Source organism: Bos javanicus, chromosome 16 (assembly GCF_032452875.1).
Source record: "Bos javanicus breed banteng chromosome 16, ARS-OSU_banteng_1.0, whole genome shotgun sequence".
NCBI lineage: Eukaryota > Metazoa > Chordata > Mammalia > Artiodactyla > Bovidae > Bos > Bos javanicus.
In genome coordinates this window covers 5,391,463-5,410,351 of record NC_083883.1, presented here as the reverse complement: position 1 = coordinate 5,410,351, position 18,889 = coordinate 5,391,463, and the positions used below count along the sequence as shown (strand labels likewise).

The 18,889-nt window shown below is 52.2% G+C and overlaps 1 protein-coding gene across 4 annotated transcripts; it reads left to right on the top strand.

Annotated features, from left to right (window-relative positions):
* Nucleotides 1-787: 787 nt before the first annotated feature.
* Nucleotides 788-13,851, top strand: FCAMR (Fc alpha and mu receptor). Of its 4 annotated transcripts, none has more exons than XM_061382066.1 (6): nucleotides 788-1,240; nucleotides 3,973-4,033; nucleotides 9,421-9,759; nucleotides 10,679-11,438; nucleotides 12,110-12,264; nucleotides 13,160-13,851. In XM_061382066.1, exons 1-6 carry the CDS (start codon nucleotides 1,202-1,204, stop codon nucleotides 13,327-13,329), a joined length of 1,524 nt encoding a protein of 507 aa, XP_061238050.1. In that variant the 5' UTR covers nucleotides 788-1,201; the 3' UTR covers nucleotides 13,330-13,851. The 4 variants fall into 4 exon arrangements, with proteins under 4 accessions (XP_061238050.1, XP_061238051.1, XP_061238052.1 ...); XM_061382067.1 differs by lacking the exon at nucleotides 788-1,240 and adding an exon at nucleotides 2,329-2,625; XM_061382068.1 differs by lacking the exons at nucleotides 788-1,240; nucleotides 3,973-4,033 and having other exon boundaries at nucleotides 9,085-9,759.
* Nucleotides 13,852-18,889: the final 5,038 nt, after the last annotated feature.

Sequence of the window (18,889 nt, the reverse complement as noted above, 5' to 3'; positions counted from 1 at the left end):
CAAACTTTCCTTTGCACCAACCTGGCCTCTGTAATGGCTTTTGAGCGGCTCGCAGCCAGACCTGGGTTCTGTAACACAAGGACAGTGGCACGCACGACTGCATGAGACCGTCTTGTCCCAGCCATACGCTAGGCATCCCCTGGGGGTATTTCTTTTCCTCTCCTATTGCTTTCAGTGACTCAGTTCCTATCCCTACTGTGTCTGCAAACCTGGAAGGGAGAAAGCATAGGCAATACATGCTGCCCCAGTGGTTTCCAATATGTAACAATACGCCAACTGCATCTATTTATTTTAAGGAAGAAGTGTCGTTTCTAATTGGCTCAAGAATACTACCTAGTCTATCAGGGGTCCTGGTGAGAGTCTTGTGTCCCCTGAAGCCCTTTCGTTGTTGAGTGCTTGGGCTACGCCTGCCATTTTAATGTCAGTTTAAAGCCAAAAGAGGCAGACAAATTACATCTTGTGCAAGATATTTCCATGAACTATCTTCCACAGGGAAATATTGGGGTAATTTTGAAGTATGTCATCCACCTGGATAAGCGACACTTGCCAGTGTTCTCTCTCCATGGAGATCATCTCATTTACTCTATTGTGTTTTGTCCAGAGCATAAGCGGTAGCTGCCAAGCGTGCAGTTGAACTGGAGTCAGGACCTCAAACTGCCTCCCCGTGGAAGTCGAAGGGGACCAGTCAGCTAGTAGGCACCAGCTGCCAGCCAGACAGCAGGGGAATTCCTTTCCTGAATTTTCTCTTCTGCCCAAGCTGTTGCATCACTTTACCCAGAAGAGTTCTGAATGAATTGGCTGATCTGGGGCATTCTAAAAACTCTGGGCCCTGGACTGGAGGGGACATAAGAGGTAGAAGGATATGTGTCAGTGCGTTTCCCTTAAAGCTACTGTCATCACCCCTGGGAAAGTTCTGCAGGAATGAGGGGTGGTAAGAATGACAGGGGGCCTGGACTGGCTCCCTATTATAAGAAATAAAAACCGAGGCCCAGCATGAAGTGCTGATGGGAGTGTAGAGTGGTGACCAGCAGCCCTATGCCTCACGCCTCCAGTTTCCAGTGCTAACTCCGGCTGCCTTCCAGTGCATCGGACAGCCAACTCAGCCTCAAGGTTTAAAGAAAAGAAACTAGAAGGTTTCCAATCACCAGCACGTCAAAAACAGAAAAGGAAAAGTCCAAGTGGATTTTATTTCTGGACTGAGATGGATCTAGAATCCCCAGCTAAGCCTGGAGATCCAAAGGTGAGACGAGGCTTTCCCCAAGGGGTTGGGGGCTTGTCTCCTGATGTGGGTGATGAGGGGCAGAAGCAACTGTCCCAGAACAGCCAGGCCTTGCTCCCAGGGGCCAGGGAAGGATTCTGGAGGTCAGGCCAGCATCTCCCTCCTATGGTGCTACTCTTCTCTCACTCCCACTCTCCCTCCCACCAGAGTGTAGGACTCCTCACAGTCCCCTGAGTGACTTAGAACCAACTAACGTTAAGAAGGGCTTCCCAGGTACTACTAGTGGCAAAGAGCCCAGCCTGCTGATGCAGGACACATGAGAGACACGGATTGGATCCCTGGGGTCAGGAAGATCCCCTGGAGGAGAGCATGGCAACCCACTCCAGTATTCTTGTCTGGAGAATCCCACGGACAGAGGATCCTATGGGGTTACAGTCCTTAGGGTTGCAAAGAGTCGGACACAACTGAAGCAACTTAGCACACACACATGTTAACATTAAGAAGGAGAAGGAAGCATGGAGCTCCTGCAGTCAAAGCTTTTGTGTGGCTGTGGAGAGGAGAGATGCTTTGCTCAAGGTCATTGCCATGGGCAACACGGAACCTCCTGAATCCTGGTTCTGTGCTCTTTCCTCTACACCTGCCTCCTTCCTTTCTCGTCTGCTGCCACAGGTGGGAGGACAAGAGAGAAGCAGGGCTCAAGGGGGCAGCAAGGACTTGGGGAGTTACACACCAGCCTGGGCTGAAGCTGGGGTAGAGCCCTTCCCAGTGGGACTGAGGGACAAGAGAATTCCCCAATGTGCCCTGTCCTCTAAAATGCAATGCACGATCCTAGAGGTATTTGGCCCCAAGCTACTGAGTTGGGGCTCCCTGTCTCCTGGAAAGAGGTTTGTTGACTTGGAGGCTTTCCGTTGGATGTTATCCTTGCAACCTCCAATCAAGGCTGATAACTCTTTGGAGGCATTTTATCTCACACCCCATGCTTCCTCATTGCCCCGCAGAGGCGGTTTTGCTCCTGTAGCCAAGAGATAGCTGCGCCCACTGGGGCTTCAGAGAAGCCAGGCAGTGCAGACTTTGGCCCCAATGTGCGCTGTGTCGGCACTTAGCACTTGAGAAAAACCTGCCTGGGGGAACCTGGACAGCAGCCCCAGAAATAGCCTGGACCTGGTGGATATTAATCAAACAACAGATTAGGTGCAGACACACCTGGGAGAGCCTCCAGATGAGAGCAGGAAGCCAGCAGCTTCGAGGGCAGGGAGGGCTTGAGGCTGCCATGATGGTGCCCGAGACAGGAGGCAGAGGGAACCTGTGAACCTTGCCAGATCTGACCACCCTGGGGGCTCCACCTGGGTACAGCTCGCAGAGGCTTGAGTGGACACAGCCAGGCAGAGCCATGCTGAGGTGACAAGGTGCCTCACAGAGCCGACCACGGACTCCGTCTCCTTCTCTCCGCTCTCTTCTCCCTTCACCTCCTGCCTCACCCTCCCTTCCCCCTTCTCCTGTTTCTCTGAACCACCCCCCCCCACTCCCACCTTGTTCCCTTTTCTCCTCCTTTAGCCCAAGCCCAGTCTGGCCACTGGCCACATGTGGTTTTGTCAATTTGGAGAGGGAGTGGGGTGAGGGGACCAGATTATGACTGTATGAGATTGTTCTCAACATGAGCAGGACAGGTATTAGCGTGGGAAGAAGGAAACAATGGCTAACTGCAGTTTGATTTCTTTAGAAAAAGTATCCACAGGTCCCAGGAGCTGCAGGCAGTAGAAATATTCAAAGAAGAGATTTTTAACCACTCAAAAAGCATCCATGAAAACCCTCTGGGGACGACAAAAGAAGCATAATGTATTAACACAATCCTTGCCTTTTTTCCATCAGCAAGCAACAAAGGGCCACTGATAATGGTCAGTATGGTGTTTGTCAAAAGAATGAGAGGTTCTTGTTCATAACTTGTTTAGTTATGCTCAGTTACGTGCCTTGGGCACCTACACCAGGCTAGATCCCAATTCAGAGCCTGGAGGCTCAAAGTCCTACCTTCCAGGAGCTCCCTGGCCTGTGGGAGAGACCAGAGCAGGGGGAGGTCAGCAAGGGCCAGGGGCCAGGGAGGGATTTCAAGAGCTTGTGGAGGAGAGACGGAACAGGACCCTCGGGCAGAAACGACTTGGCCTGAGAGTTGATTTTTAACTCCTGCTATTGCCTGGAGGCTCACATCAGTGAGAGAGATTTTTCCTTGTAGGAAGCAATCCTTCTGTGAAACAGAAGGGGAAGTGGGAGACTCGGCACCAGGCCCCCTGCGGACGCTTCTAACTCAGTCATTTAAGTGGCACAGCACCTGTACTGAGTCTCATTCCCCGGGAGAGGAAGCTGATCCCCAACACTGAGTAACCTTTCCAGGGTCCCACAGTTCCAACTAAGCCTTAAACTTCTGGCTTGGAGAGTTTCCACTACACAGTGCTCCCCCAGATCTAGAGCCCCAGGCTGGCAAGCGGGTGCTGGGGCTGGCATGCCACGGAGGGAGTTTTTCCAGGCTTGGTGGCAGCGAGCCAGCCCAAATGTGGGGTGTCTGGGGCCATGAGGATGGAGCCACGCTTCTCTCAAAGGGCCGTGACATCCTGCTCTTAAATGAAGCTGATCCGGCCCCAGGGCTGAGCTCACCCCAATCCCTCAGTGAGAAGGTGACCAACCAGATCCCAGGGCTACTGGACCAGCGTCTCACTCATCTGCTCTCAGGCCTCCTCTTTGACAGTGGTTTTTTCTTGCAGGTCACCAGCCAGAGGGCAGGATGGAGAATGCTTGTCTTCCTCCTGATGTGCCTGCTACAGGGTGAGTTCCAAACAGCCAGATTCAGAGCTTGCACACCCAGACCCGAGCCTTCCAGGCTGCAGGCCGGTGAGCACCTCAGTGACCTTCAGCAACCCCTCCAAAGTACAGGCATTCTCCATGGCTTTGGAGCGAGGGAGTGATTGGATCTGGGCCCAGGAAGAGGGTGGGAGGCGAGAGCTCACACGAAAAGGTGTATGTCCAGCCTGATGATCACTGGGATATTCAGTGTTTTGATCTGTCTCTGCCCTCTTCCATTCAAGCTGACAACTGAAAGTCAGCTGCATTTTCGAGATATGGGTTCCAGGATAGCATCGCTCTATTAGCACTCATTCTAAAATAACTCAAGTGCCAGGCCACAGTACCAGTCATGTAAAGACAAAGACCTTGCCTTAAAGAGTGCAGGGTCTACAAAGAAACCAGATGGGTAAATAAAAACCACATCGATGCATTTACTTCTTTAGTCAGTGCACACTTATGGAGGGCCTAGCCTGTACCAGGCACTAGGGACAGATGGATGAAAGTCAGGTTGCAGGCTGGTGTGGTGATCAGGCTCAGACAGGGCAGCACAGTCCTGTCTCCATGCTGTGGTATCTGGTTTTATTCTGATGGTAATGGGGAGCCACTATGGAAGGCAGTAAGTCTGTGCCCAGAGTATCCAAGTAGATGCTTAATAAAAATGTTGAAAGAGTAAATTAACAAATAAATCCTGTGATAACACCCTGAAGCTGGGAAAGATTGAAGGCAGAAGGAGAAGGGGACAACAGAGGAAGAAATGGTTGGATGGCATCACCAACTCAATGGACATGAGTTTGAGAAAGCTCCAGGACATGGTGATGGACAGGGAAGCCTGGTGTGCTGCAGTCCACAGGGTCACAAAGAATCAGACATGATCTATTGACTGAACAACAAATAATAACACCAAAAATAATTTTGTTTGGCTTATAAACAAATCATATTTTAATGAATCAAAGGTAGCTAATATTGGAGCAAGAAACCTCTGTGATATAATCACACCACCTCTTTATTTTCATCTCTCACTGCCCGCTTTAAAATTTTTCAGTAGGAGCAAGCTTCCTGGCCCCCAAATGAAAACTCAGGCAGGCCCATGATTTTTCAAGTCTTGAAAGTTCTAATTGAATCATTTTAAGTAACCAGTTAAATATTTTGGTCAACCATTTCATCTTCATTCAGAGATGTGCCCCCACCCCGGCCACCCCAGGCCTGCAGTCAGGAAGGCAGGGAGGGGTGTGAGGCTGCCTTCCCCCCCTCCCTTGGTCCTTCTCCCCCACTCGGAGGCAGCTGGCACCTGGGACCCCAGCAGGGTCACAGTGGCGGGTGGGAGGGGAAGCAGGAGGCAGGCTGCTCATACCTGATGGAGTGGCCTGGAACTCTCTGGCCTGGTAGGCTTAAGAGCTGGATCTTCCTCTTGTGGATGTCTTTGAGGACCCCTCCAGGGACCATCTCCCTACTGTGGTCCCTGCACACAGAAGACCCCATCTCAGATGGCTGCAGGCTGGTTCTCTACCGGCTGGGCCCCACTGCTGGGCAAAGGGAGCGCCCAGACCTTTCTCATCCTGTTGCTGGGGCAAAAGTGATCCATCCCAGGCCCAAGCCGGCTCTCCCTGCTCCTGCCACATGCCCCTTACAACTCCTCACACCAAGTCAGGCTCCAGTCTGTGGTCTCCAACTGCAGGCCTCACTTCCCCGTCCCTGCCTGAAGCCATACAGCGGACACTGCTGGGAGATGATGGGTGAATGATAACAGGGGCATCGCCTCCACCAAAGGGGCCCCTGGGAGCCATCACACTGACCCTAAAATGCCAGCCCTTTCTTTAATTCTCACAGTCAACTAGTACAAAATTCCCCAAGCCTTTATCGTATATAACTAAGAGCTTACATAAGAGTCAGGCCTCCTGAGTGGCACTAGTGGTAAAGAACCCGCCCGCCAATGCAGGAGACATAAGAGACGCAGGTTCGAGCCCTGGGTCGGGAAGATCCCCTGGAGGAGAGCACGGCAACACTTCACTATTCTTTGCCTGGAGAATCCCATGAACAGAGCAACCTCTCAGGCTACGGTCCACTGGGTTACAAAGAGTTAGACACAGCTAAAGCAACTTTGCACGCACACACAAGAGCTACCAGTTATCCACTGAACAAGTTCTTCAGGGTGCATGAAATTTGATATTGATAAAAGAAAAAAATGTGCATTGCAAAAGTTGATTAAGGATTCCTAATCAGCTCTCAACTGCAAAGTCAGAACACCCCATCCTGCTGATCAATGAGGCTCATAAATCCTCTTGCTCTGCCCCCTGCCCCACACACACATGTAGATCACACACAGATTCCAGAAATCAGAGCATCATCATTGTTGTCCTGAGATAGTCCTTGTTTGTAATTACAAAGATTCTTGCTTTTTATGATAAGTTGCTATGTAACTTTATCAACAATGGCATAGTTGCGATATGTCACTTAATTAAACCCACAGTGAGTATTGATTTATCTCTAACATTTATGGTCTTGACTCTTCCTATAATGAGACCTTAAGACATATGCAATAGGCAGGCCAGCTTTATGGGCATGTGCCCTGTGCAGTCACACAGGGCCTGGTTTATAAGGTGCCTGGTTTAATGCTCTACTATTTCCTTAGTTAGGAGAAGGCAATGGCACCCCACTCCAGTACTCTTGCCTGGAAAATCCCATGGACGGAGGAGCCTGGTAGGCTGCAGTCATGGGGTCGCTGAGAGTCGGACACGACTGAGCGACTTCACTTTCACTTTTCACTTTCATGTATTGGAGAAGGAAATGGCAACCCACTCCAGTGTTCTTGCCTGGAGAATCCCAGGGACGGGGGAGCCTGGTGGGCTGCTGTCTATGGGGTCACACAGAGTCGGACACGACTGAAGTGACTTACCATAGCATAGCATTGCCTTAGTGAACTCTTAGTAACTTTGGAACGAGAGGTCCTCCATTTTTATTTTGCACTGGGCCTTGCAAATTATGTAGCCAATCCTGGCAACAGGATTAAACTTTCTTGGGTTCAGAGGTGCTAAACACATAGAGCTTCCCTGATAGCTCAGTTTGTAAAGAATCCACCTGCAGTGCAGGAGACCCCGGTTCGATTTCTGGGTCAGGAAGATCCACTGGAGAGGGGATAGACTACCCACTCCAATATTCTTGGCTTCCTTGTGGCTCAGCTGGTAAAGAATCTGCCCACAATGTGGGAGACCTGGGTTTGATCCCTGGGTTGGGAAGATCCTCTGGAGAAGGGAAAGGCTTCCCACTCCAGTATTCTGGGCCGGAGAATTCCTTGGACTGTATAGACTATGGGGTCGCAAAGAGTCAGACATGACTGAGCGACTTTAACTTTCACTTTCAAAGACATAGAAAAAGTTGTAGATGCCAGGCACCCATATCCTAAAGCAAGATGTTATAGCACCGATACAGGACTGTGGAGAGAGATGGCAAAGCTGGTTGTTCCAGAAATAGCCCCCATATGGTTCCCCGCAGAATCATCATGGGTTGAAAAGAAGATCTCACAGTAAGAGCTTTCTGGAAAGAAGCAGTGTGATGTGCCCTGCACCACCTGTCCATAAGGGACAGAGGGCTCACCTCTTCCCCACTTTTAGAGGAGTAAGAGAAGGCACTTCTAGGAAGCCACTCAACAAGCTTGCTGTAGTCCCAGCAGTCTCCCGACAGCTCGGATCCAGCGGGGACCAAATGTGGATCCCAGATAAGGAGCTGCCCCAGGGCCTCCAGCAAGAGGGTCACCCAGGGGGAACTGTGACTTCAACCGAAGGGGCATGAGGCCCCAGGTCACAGGCTTGATGTCAAGGGGCTGTTAAAAGGCCAGCAGGAGAGGAGGCAGTTCCTACCAGGTGGGAACTAACTGCAGCAAGAGGCCCCGACAGGGAATCTGGGAGGCAACAGGGAAGGACACGACGCTGGACGCTGCCTTGCCCAGAGGATGCCACCTGCAGGCCAGGACTCCTCCTGCCCTCCCCTCTCCCCTCCACGCCCAGCCCCAGAGGGGCCCCAACAGCAGCTCTGAGTAGAGAAGGGGGTCCAACAAAGCAAGGTACCCTGAGCAGTCCCCCTCCCAAACATCAGGCCTCCAAGCATAGCTGGAAGAAAGGAAAAAGGCTTCAACTGGATAAGAGACTGGAATTGCAACAATCATTGGGCTGTGTGTTTTCTTATCCAAGTGACACTACAAAAGCTACTGTACTTGAAATTAGGTCTGAGATCTCATCAAGGAGCAGAGACATCCCAGAGCCAGGGTGAAGAGGCGGTCAGTGAAAGGGCTGTAGACTGAGCTTCAGCTATGATCGCAGCCACTGCCAAAGCAGACGTAGTCACCGTTCTTCTCAGCTTTGACGGCAGCCCTTGGTGGTTTCCATTTCTAGAGAAAAGTGAGAAGTGTTGCAAGCACTGGTCTGAGGAGGTACCGCCAAGCAGGGCAGGATTCCTGTGCTTTCAGCACCCTCTCCTTTCAGCAGCAAGCATACGCTTCTGTTTTTACTATTTTACATCTCTCTTTTTAAAAAAAAATGTATTGAAGTATACCTGATTCACAATGTTGTATTAATTTCTGCTGTACCGCAAAGTGATTCAGTTATACATATACGTATATTCTTTTTCATCTCTTTTTCCATTGTGGTTTATCAAAGAATACCGAATATAGTTCCCTCTGCTATACAGTGGGAGCTCCTTGTTCTAGTATCTCTCTTTTACATTCCATGCAAACAAATCACGGTCTTTTGTCAGGTGTTGCCTTGGCCCCCTTATAGGTGCTTAGGTGGCAGCTTTTTAAACATCTGCATGTTTTTTAAACATCTGCACTGGAGCCCAGTGGCTAGAACCCAGGCTCTGGGCAGACTCGCAGAAGATCAGCTGGCACAATGTAAGTTCTGTGGTGGTTAGCTGAACAGTGGTAAAATCATTTTTGCATTTTCATCTCTCAGATGGGGCCTTTCACACAGCTCCATTCCATCCTCTGGGGCTACTCCTGATCTAATGCTAAGCACTGACATTTCTATATTGATTCTTTCTAGCTTCCCCTGTCGCTGGTGGTGAAGAATCCTTCTGCTAATGCAGGAGGCACAGGTTCGACCCCTGGGTCAGGAAGATGCCCCGGAAGAGGAAACGGCAACCCACTCCAGTATTCTTGCTTGGGAAACCCTATGGACAGTGGAGCCCAGAAGGGCCACAGTCCATGGGGGATCACAAAAGAGGCAGACACGACTTTAACAACAACAAAATCTCTACTTTCACAGAGGCACTTTCTGACCTGTTTCCTAATTCTAGCAGAGTCTGGAGCTCAGAGCTCCTCAAACGGCGACACACTCAGCACTCTTTCTCCATGGACTTTTTTCTCCCTCTGCCTGCAGCCGCCAGCGCACTGACGGGCCCACGGCTGGTGTCCGGGGAGCCTGGGGGAGCTGTGACCATCCAGTGCCGGTACCCCAGCTTGGCCATCAACAGCCACCTGAGGAAGTACTGGTGCCGCCTTGGGCCCCCGGCGGGGGTCTGCCGCACCGTCGTGTCCACCAACCGCTACACGCACCTGCGCTACCGCGGCCGCGTGGCCCTCGCGGACTTCCCGAAAAGAGGCTTGTTTGTGGTGAGGCTGTCCCGGCTGTCCCCGGAGGACGAGGGGCGCTACCGCTGCGGCCTCGGGAACTCAAACAACGCGCTGTTCTTCAGCATGAACCTGACGGTCTCTCCAGGTCAGGGCCGGCGGCTGGCGGGTCAGGCGTGATGAATGCTAGGAAGGGGGAGAGACCACAGGAAGCCCAGAAGCCCAGGAGGGCGTTAAACACGAGGACAGTGATGATGAAAGGTGGGGTCATCCAAGGACCGAAGGTGCGGGCTTGCATTTCAGATGGAGGGAAGGTAGATACCAGGGAAAATGGCCCAGTTGCGCCAACGGCCCAATACTAGGGACTCCCCGTAAGCGATCCCACCCTATTCCCCCTGAACGCTGTGGCACACGTATTTGAAGTGTTCCATGAAGCTAGTGAGTTAGATAATGTGGCTCCGTGTGGTCACATCTCTTTGTTCAGACGTGCGGAGCAGGTAAGATGGGCAGGACCGAGCCCTTCCTAAGACAAGAGCCTCTCAGCAGGCGTCTGGCAGGGGCCAGGCCGGGGTCCTGTGCGGCCAGTTCCGGAGAGCTGTCCGGAGTCAGGTACCCAAAGTCCAGGGAAGGGCGTCCAGGCTGTGAGAGGAGGTGCAGGCAGACAGGAGTCCAGAGAGAGGACTGTTCGATTAGAGGCTGCTCTCTAACCATCTGCAGACACTGGCCACTCTGCTGTGGCTGGAGTTTTTCTTTTTTTCTCATTTGCAGAGCAGTACGTGAAGGGCTGTGGGCCTCTGGGGAAGCGGACACCATGGGGTCCTGGGGCAGTTGGATAGAGAACATGTGGGCATAAAAGAAGGAGACAGGAACATAAAGTGTCAATATTTGCAACAGACTGGAGAATACATCTGGCTTTTTCTGTTTTATCCAATATATTGGCCAAAGACCGCACTGCGTAGTGAGGGTACATTCTACATGGCAAACACCTCAAGCCTGATGTCCTTTGCTAAAGCCTGTAGGCAGCCCGGACAGCCTTCTCATTAGGCCTCCTTCTGCTGTTCACACAGGTCTTTCCAGAACCATCCCCACAGCCACTTTGGACTATGGTGAGCTCATCACAGGATCCTTTGAAATAACATCACCCCCAGCCACCAAAAGATGCACACGAGGAAACACCCAGACGACAGGAAGACAGAGGACAGGATGGGATACAGTTGCCCTGACTCCAGGAGCCAGGAAAACCACGGCTTCAGCCACAGGAAGGCAAACCCCAGGAGCAACTGCGGTAGTGGCTCCAGGGACAGGCAGCCAGGTAGAGGGCTCCGTCTGGGCAACTGTGCCCACTGTGCAGAGTCCGGCTTCAACAGTCAGAGGCATGACCGGTGCAACAGAACAGGGTCTGGTGTGGAGCACCAGCAATTCAGAAGCAACCAGGGCCAGGGCCAGCGAAAGAGAGAGGGAAACTACTCCTGGGGTTAACAGGCCAAGCGAGGAGACAGACAGCGTCAGCGCAACCCCGGGCACCACTGAGACAGCCGCAGGGACCATTAGGCCATCACCCCTGGCCTCAGAAAGATGGATGTGGGAACCCCTCCAAGAGGAGACATCGGCTTCTGAGCCACAGAGCCTGGGCTCCATCGAAGGGACCATCCCGGCTGCGGCTGTGTGGACCTCAGAGCCAACCCGTATAGAGATGGCATCTGCGGAGGGAAGCAGTGAAGGTGACCTGGACACCCCTGCAGGAGACGGTGGTCCCCGCGTGATGCCGAGCCAGGCCCTGGCAGCGGGGCCCCCCGGGCTCCCGACCGAGGAGTCTTCCGTAAAGAGGTAATCCCCAGGCCCCCCTCCCCTGGGGCTGCACCTCTGCCCGCTCCCTCAGTGAGCTCAGCTTCACATGCCCCTGGGTCTGCTCACTCCTCTCCTCCCCCTCTGTAGCCTCAGGACAGTTAAGGGCAGAGGTCACGGGGGGTCAGAATGCTCCCTCCTTCCAAGGTCCTCACTGGGAGAATGCCATCTGAGTATTTTCACGTGACTGAGCAAACATCTAAGCAACAGAATATTTAGAATATTTAGGTGGGACTGTTGGGACTTTTCGTTCCTTAAAGATGAGGAAACAAAGCTCCAGCGGGTGGCAAGGTGGGGTGGCGGGGTGACTCACTGAAGCCACAAAGAGAGACTTTGCAGCAGAACCAAATGCCTAGCGTGGATTCCCTGACCCTGACTCAGTTCTCTTGGCCCCTGTGGCCCACTGGCAGGGACCCCACACAGGTGGTTGGGGAGGGGCAGGACTGAGGACTTGGGAACCGGGAGGCAGGGGACCGCGTCCCAGGTCAGCGACTAACCCGCCAGCCGTGGAACAAGGGCGGCCAACCGGCCCAGGCCTCCACGTCGCCTCTGTAAAATAAGGGGTGCGGCCCCAGGGCCTTGGCTTCCTGGGGTGCTCCAGGCCCCCCTCTCTTGTGCTTTTCTGACGCCCACTCCTGCTGCTTCCTCTGCAGCATTTCTCTGGAAGAGAAGAACTTCTCTGGGCTCCTGACTCCAGTCTCATCGGTGCTGTGCCTGCTTATGCTGGTGACCCTTGTTCTATGGAAAAGGAAGCTCCAGAGGAAAGGGAGCTGTGAGTGGGGTCTAACTCGCCCCAGGCCCGCAGAGGGTAGGGCTCGTTCCCCTCTGACACCCTCAGGACTGGGGCGGGTCAGGGCCGGGGCCAGCACTGCTGGATGCGGAAATGCTAAATGCTAGTCTGGGCCATGCCAGCCAAGCTTGGCCTTGGTTCCTTTATCTGTCAAATGGGAAAGTCATCTGTTTATTTATGTCCTGGTAATGTCCGAGAGCCTAGGGAGACGTTCTTCAGAGAATGGTGAGACTGTTGCTCAGTGTAGGCCTGCTGCTGCTGCTGCTAACTTGCTTCAGTCGTGTCTGACTCTGTGCGACCCCATAGACGGCAGCCCACCAGGCTCTCCTGTCCCTGGGATTCTCCAGGCAAGAACACTGGAGTGGGTTGCCATTTCCTTCTCCAATACATGAAAGTGAAAGTGAAGGCGCTCAGTCGTGTCCGAGTGTTAGCGACCTCATGGACTGCAGCGCACCAGGCTTCTCCATCCATGGGGTTTTCCAGGCAAGAGTACTGGAGTGGGGTGCCATTGCCTTCTCCGCAGTGTAGGCTTAGGAACCACGTGAACAATGCCAGCAGCAGACAGGAGTGCAGGGCCCAGAGGTGCAGCCAAACTATACCTGCACCCTCTGCAGACCTCTTACAGCACCAGGCTACCTGCACCCTCTGCAGACCTCTTACAGCACCAGGCCCAGGTTTAAACACATCTAAAGCAACTGCTGCACTGTGGTTAGATGTGGCGAAGAAAGGGTGAGATACTGTGGGAGCAAGAAAAAGGAGCTAAGCTTCCCAGACCCAGGGCCCTGACGGCCTGGCCCAGTGTCTGCGGATCTAAGGGTCAGGAAGCCCTTGACGCTTGCAGCAGGTGAGGGTGGTTCTTGGGGAGTCGGGCTCAGCGCCCAGGACCCTCACAGTGTGCTCCGTGTCTGTGCAGCTCAGAAGACAGGAAGGTCCTCAGGGGTCACCTTGATTCAGATGACACAGTTCCCGGAGCTGGGCCTCCAGCCAGGCCAGCCACCCCCGGTGGGAAGGAAGAGGCTCCAAGTTGACCCTCCTCCCCTCCACGCCAGCCTGAGTCTCCCGGCGAGAGACCCAGGACCCTAAGGAATGGAAGGATAAGCCACTCGGTCACTGTGGAAGAGGAACCAGGACTGAATACCATAGCCCAGCTTCTTCTCTTCCTTCCTGCACGTGAAGAGCTGGGGCAGAGGGAGCTGGCGGGGTGGGACTCCATCTAGGGAGACAAAGGCTGGGCCAAGGAAGGTCGAGCATTTTCCACGGCCATAAGTGACACTGTGACTCAAAGAAGGCTGCCAGAAAGAATCAGTTCACTACTGGTGGAGGTCAGTGGACCCGGATAAGGCATGAAATTTCCATTCCTGGAGGTTTGAAAATAGGAGAGGCTTCCAATCAGAGTGCAATGTTAGCAAAATTTCAACCATCACTCCTAGCCCCTGTAGGTGCCCCCTTTTCTGATGTCTGTTAGCACCCAGCCTACTGCACACGTTTGATTATTCATTTCCAGTAGATTCTAAGCTCTGGGGGCAGTAATTGCATGTTGTCCTTCTCACCATGTCCCCGAAGAACTTCAGCTCAGTAGAACCCCCAATAAATAAGTGTACTGAATGGCTGACTGGAGGGGCGTGGTCTCTGTGGCCTCTGGTGACCCTGCCCGTGAAGATGCTCTGAAGCACTTTCAATGTTGGGGAGGTGCCCATAGATGATCCCACAGGTCCCTACATGGGGACCAAGAGAAAGAACACTTGTTCCCCATTCATCCCTCCCCATTTGGCCCCATACACATGATGCTGTAGACCTTTTGACCCAGTCAAGATTTTCTGGGATTTTCCTAAGTTCATGAAGGAGAAGGGTATTTTTCAGTAGATTCTCATCTTCTTCATAAAGCTCCTCTTATTCAACTGCTTATAAATCCCTGATGCCAAGGACTGTTGATAAAGCTGGAAAGCGGTTATGGTAAGAGGGGTGGATAAGAAGGAAATAGCCAAGAGGAATTTTATGTGGATTCTGCTTTGCGACCATTTCATCACATGCTTGTTGGGGGTTTTGCTCTAGTCCCGGGTGTCATGTCTCATCAGGCGTCACCTCTGCTCTTTCACTTTGCCGGATCTGTCAACAAGCTGTCTGAGCTTCACGTTTGGACAGAGCAGCCCTCAAGCAATGGAAGAGAAGGGAAAGAAAGGCTCCACCATCAAGTCAGGAATTGTCAGGTAGATATTCCCAGAAAGCTCAGCCCTGCCTCCTAAGCTGTCAGCAGCACCACAAATCCTACCTTGCTGCCCCTGCAAAGCTGGGGCTGAACCCAGACACTGTCCAGAGAGCATAAATATGAAACGCTCTTCATGGTTTGGGAGAGAAAGGCTCACTGTTTTGGATAAGCAGTGAAGTTGCCTGCAGCTAACCAAATGGATTACAGAACTTTAGCACTAATACATCCTCAGAGATCAACCAGTCTAAAACCCACTGCCCAGGGTGAGATAACTGAGACCCTGTGGCAGCAAAACAGCTTGCTGAAAGTCACTCAGTTAACCCAGTTAGGACTGGCAGGATGAGGACTAGAAAAGGGAACTCATGACCTTGACCTAGCGCTTTCCTCACTTCACCTTTGCTAAACACCATATCAGAGCAAAACTCATCATCAAAACTCAGGAATCAAAGACACCACACCCCTGGCTCTAGACCATTTTCATGCACATGATCTCAGGGGCCTGCTTCAAACACCTGTAAGAGAGACAGAAGAGCCACCGTCATCCCATCCAACCGATGTGGAAACAGGCCCTCAGGGGTATAGAGTTCAACCACGGTCCCTCAGCTCATGGCATGCAGGAATGGGAGCAAATCAGACTATACAGGGTCCTATACACTCCAGCAGTGTTTTCCAGAGGCATCCACAAAACGCTAGCTTCTGAGGACTGTTACGAGCTATTCTGAGGAAAAGGTTTGGTAGATCAAAGAAATTTGGGAAACATGGCTTAAACCAAAAGCAGGTTTTGTGCAGGAATTTTGGAAGACTTTAATACACCAAGGTGCATTATGAATAGCCCTGGTGGGAGGATCAGGGGACACTGTACGTGTTTCCTCGGGTTTTGGACTATCGTGTTTAGCTTGAAGTGACCTCACAAGACTGGGCTCCTCAAATCGCTCCTTGTTTGGGGAAGCCTGATGCACTGAATCAGGGGTCACAAACCTTTTCTATAAAGGGCCAGAGAGCAAATACTTCAGACTTTGCAGGCTGTAAGGCCTCTGTTGCAACTGCTCCACTCTGCCCTGGCAACCCAGAAGTGGCCAAAAACCATCCTGAAGTGAATAACTTTTGGCTGTGTTCCAACAAAACTATTTACAGAAGCAGGCCACAGGCTGGATCTGGCTCAAGAGTGGTAATTAATTTACAGCCTTAGTGCCAATCCCTGCATTAAACCGTAAAACCAACTGAGGCTCTCCACTTCCCACTCTGATATGAAGGATCTGACCCCAACCTCCTCAACAGCTTCCCTTGACCACCCTTTGCTGGCACCTTCCTCCTTCTGAGCCCTTGTAAGCCTCTATCTGGGATGCAGCAGTTGGGCATTCTGCCTGACCACCTGCCTGGGGGAGGGAGGGCACCTGGGGGCCAGAGTGTTGTCCAAGGGGTTGGGGTCAGGGGCAGCTTCCAGAAGTAGGAGAGGCTGCCAAACCAGAGTGTTCCAAGGAAAGCTGAGGTCCACCAGCGGGCAGAACCAGTACAAGCTCAAAGGGATGGAGCAGAGCCAAGACCAAAGTCTTTGGAGCTGAGCAGAGATAAGATCTGAGTGAAATCTTGGCCAGGAAGGAAGTGGGGGAACCCCTAAGGCTTAAGGCACTCCTTTATGGGCTTAAGGTGCTCCTTTATGGGCTAACGGATACTTGGAGAGGGGCAAGGGCCAGGATTTAAAGGGCCAAAGGCAAAGGAGGCTAAGAAGGCCATGGCCACCGCTGGGAACTGTCAGCGCTCTGGTTTTTAGTCTCTTATCCCCAGCTAGCTTGATACCCACATCTCTGGGACGAGAAGCAGGGGGACTTCCATCTCTGAAGCTAGAATCAGCCAAGTGTCCATAGGAAGTATCCAAGATACAGGGAAGCACTCCCTTTCCTAAGATCAAGCATGTTCTCTGGATTAGGGAGCAACCCTCCCAAGTCTCACCTTGCTACATAACAATGCTGCTGCTGTTCATTGAGTATCTCTACCAAGCAGGCACACTCCCGGGTGTTTTCACGTTCTACGTTCACTTGATGCAACATTTCTATAAAGTAGGCAAGATAATCCCCATTTTACAGATGAGAAGACCGAGGAGACAGAAAGCGGCCGGGAGCCACTGAACACAAGGCAGCCACAAACGAAATCCTTGATCATGGCACTGCACCACCGTGCTTGGACTTACAGCTTGCTTATTTTGGTCACATGCTTCCCTGTTTAAGATTCTAGAGAAGTCCTTGTTTTCCTCTTTTAGGCCTGTGTGTAAAAAGTCTCATAATCATTTCCAGTAATTTGTTCTCTTCAGTCACTGAGCTGACCTATTCCTGTCCTGGCTAAGTGAAGTGGAAAAGTTCAGAGAGCTGGAGCTAAGTGAGAAAACTTCACTGACCAGCCCTGAGGTCCTTACTGGCATTTGCAAAAATCCAGCTCAGATCCTAACCACCTGCAGGGGTGTCCATCTGTCACAGGTAACTCAGGACAAGCGCTTGACTTGGCAGCCGACTTCTCATACCCTTCTCATACAAGGTTTGGGGGGTTACTTCCTCTACTCCAGGAGCCAGTGGGGTCTGGGAAGTACAGAATCAGCTCCCGTCAGATACAGAGAGGGAGGTATTTCCACGAAAGGACTTACACTTCACTTCAGTCAAGTAGACATGTATTATGTGATTATTTTCCATTGGTGCAGATAATCCAGGGCTAAGAGCTTGACAAAGGTCGAATGGAGAATGGAGAGCCCATACTAAGGAAGTGCGTTCTCTGTGGGTGGTGCTGCATGCAAGTCCAGGGCCACCAAGCCCTCCATGTTTCTGGAAGTGACCCAGCGTGACTTACAGGCACTGGGCCTCCCAGGCCAAACTGCTCCCCTCACTGTCAACAAGGGGCTGAGCCATCACCCCACGGCCCACCCTCCAAGGGGACAGCTGAAACCCAGATGGGCAGCAGAGAGGTGCCAGCTGCCGGAACAGACCCGATACCGCACTCCTAGAGGCCCATAGACATCACGAGTACTGAGGCACTGGGTCAGGGGGCCGCTCTTTGCCTCCTGGTCCTGTTTGGCTGAACCATTCGCTGATTAGCATCTAGGGTTTTCTGTTCTGCCTCTTCCGGCCTCTGACCAAGTTCCCATCCTTTGCCTGTTTCTTGCCTTGATCTAGACCTACCAGTTTTGCTCTGAGCACAGAGGTTCAGTTAACAAGGGCCACCTCCTTTCCTAACGTTACAGATTCCTGGTTCCCCAACCCTGAGTATCTTAGAAGGAAGAGAGCCATGATGACCGTGACTGAAAGCATTTTCCAAGTTGTCCCATAATTTGATGATGTTGCACTTCAAACAAGAGTTCAGGAAGAGGGCACTGGGGAGTTTGCTTCTTTAAATCCTGGCATAGGAAGGACAGACTGGTTAGGAAATACAACTCTCCCCCACCGTGTAGCACAGACAGCTGAAAACCAACTACAGTATATGTCACTGGAAAGAAACGGATTATACACCATTGTACAGATGGGAATGTTGAGGCTCGGATGGGCACAGGCTGCAGGGGGATCACAGAGGATGTGTTTTTAATGGCTGCCACCAGGCAAAGCTTCGGCTAAAGGCCAAGTTCAGACCAGGAACAAGGAAACAGCAAGTTTTCAGGAGGACCCCAGTGGCTTATGAGAGGGGCTGGGCCCTGCCACCTGACACTCCACCTATTGACTTTGGATGTCTGCTCTGAAAATCTTCCTTCTTCCGCCCCTCCCTGGCCAGGGGATAGAGGCAGTAGAGGGCAAGAGAGTGGTTTGGTAACTTCAGAAAAGATTTGCTCATTTGTTCCTGCCTAGCAGAATCAGAGAATAAAAGCTCTCTGGGGTCCCGGAACTGGCCTAGGGGAAACTGAAGGAACCTGGGGACCGAAGCTGACTTTCCACTTCCAGGATCTTTCACGCTCTGGTTCAACACTTCTAGCCCCCTCGGGCTCAGGCGTGCCCACCACCATCTCTGCCGTCACACCCCCACCAGTCACAACGATTGAGTACAGACAACCCCTGACTCCCGCCCCACTCCAGAAGGCCTAGAAGAAATGTCGTTTTCACTTTCTAATTAGGAATCAACAGAGTTGGGAAAACAGTGAGGGGCTGGACATCTGGGCAGTGACACAGGGAGGCAGGTTGTCAGGGATAAGGAGGTGACTCAGTGAGCTCATGGAGACAGAGAAAAGATCTGAGGCCCCAGTGCACACACGTGGCCAGTCAGTCGCTCTCTGCGACACATCCAGTGACCTGAACCTTGAATCTGGTAGCAGCCCTCCTCCCCTCACACTCCCCACATGCCTGCCACCCAGCATGCCGCTGTGACTTTTCCCTCATTGCGGTTGTTCTTGGCATGGACACAAAGCTGCCAGGTCATAGACGCTCTGCTCCAAGTCCCCTAAGAAGGGCCCTGTGGATCCCCTATGAA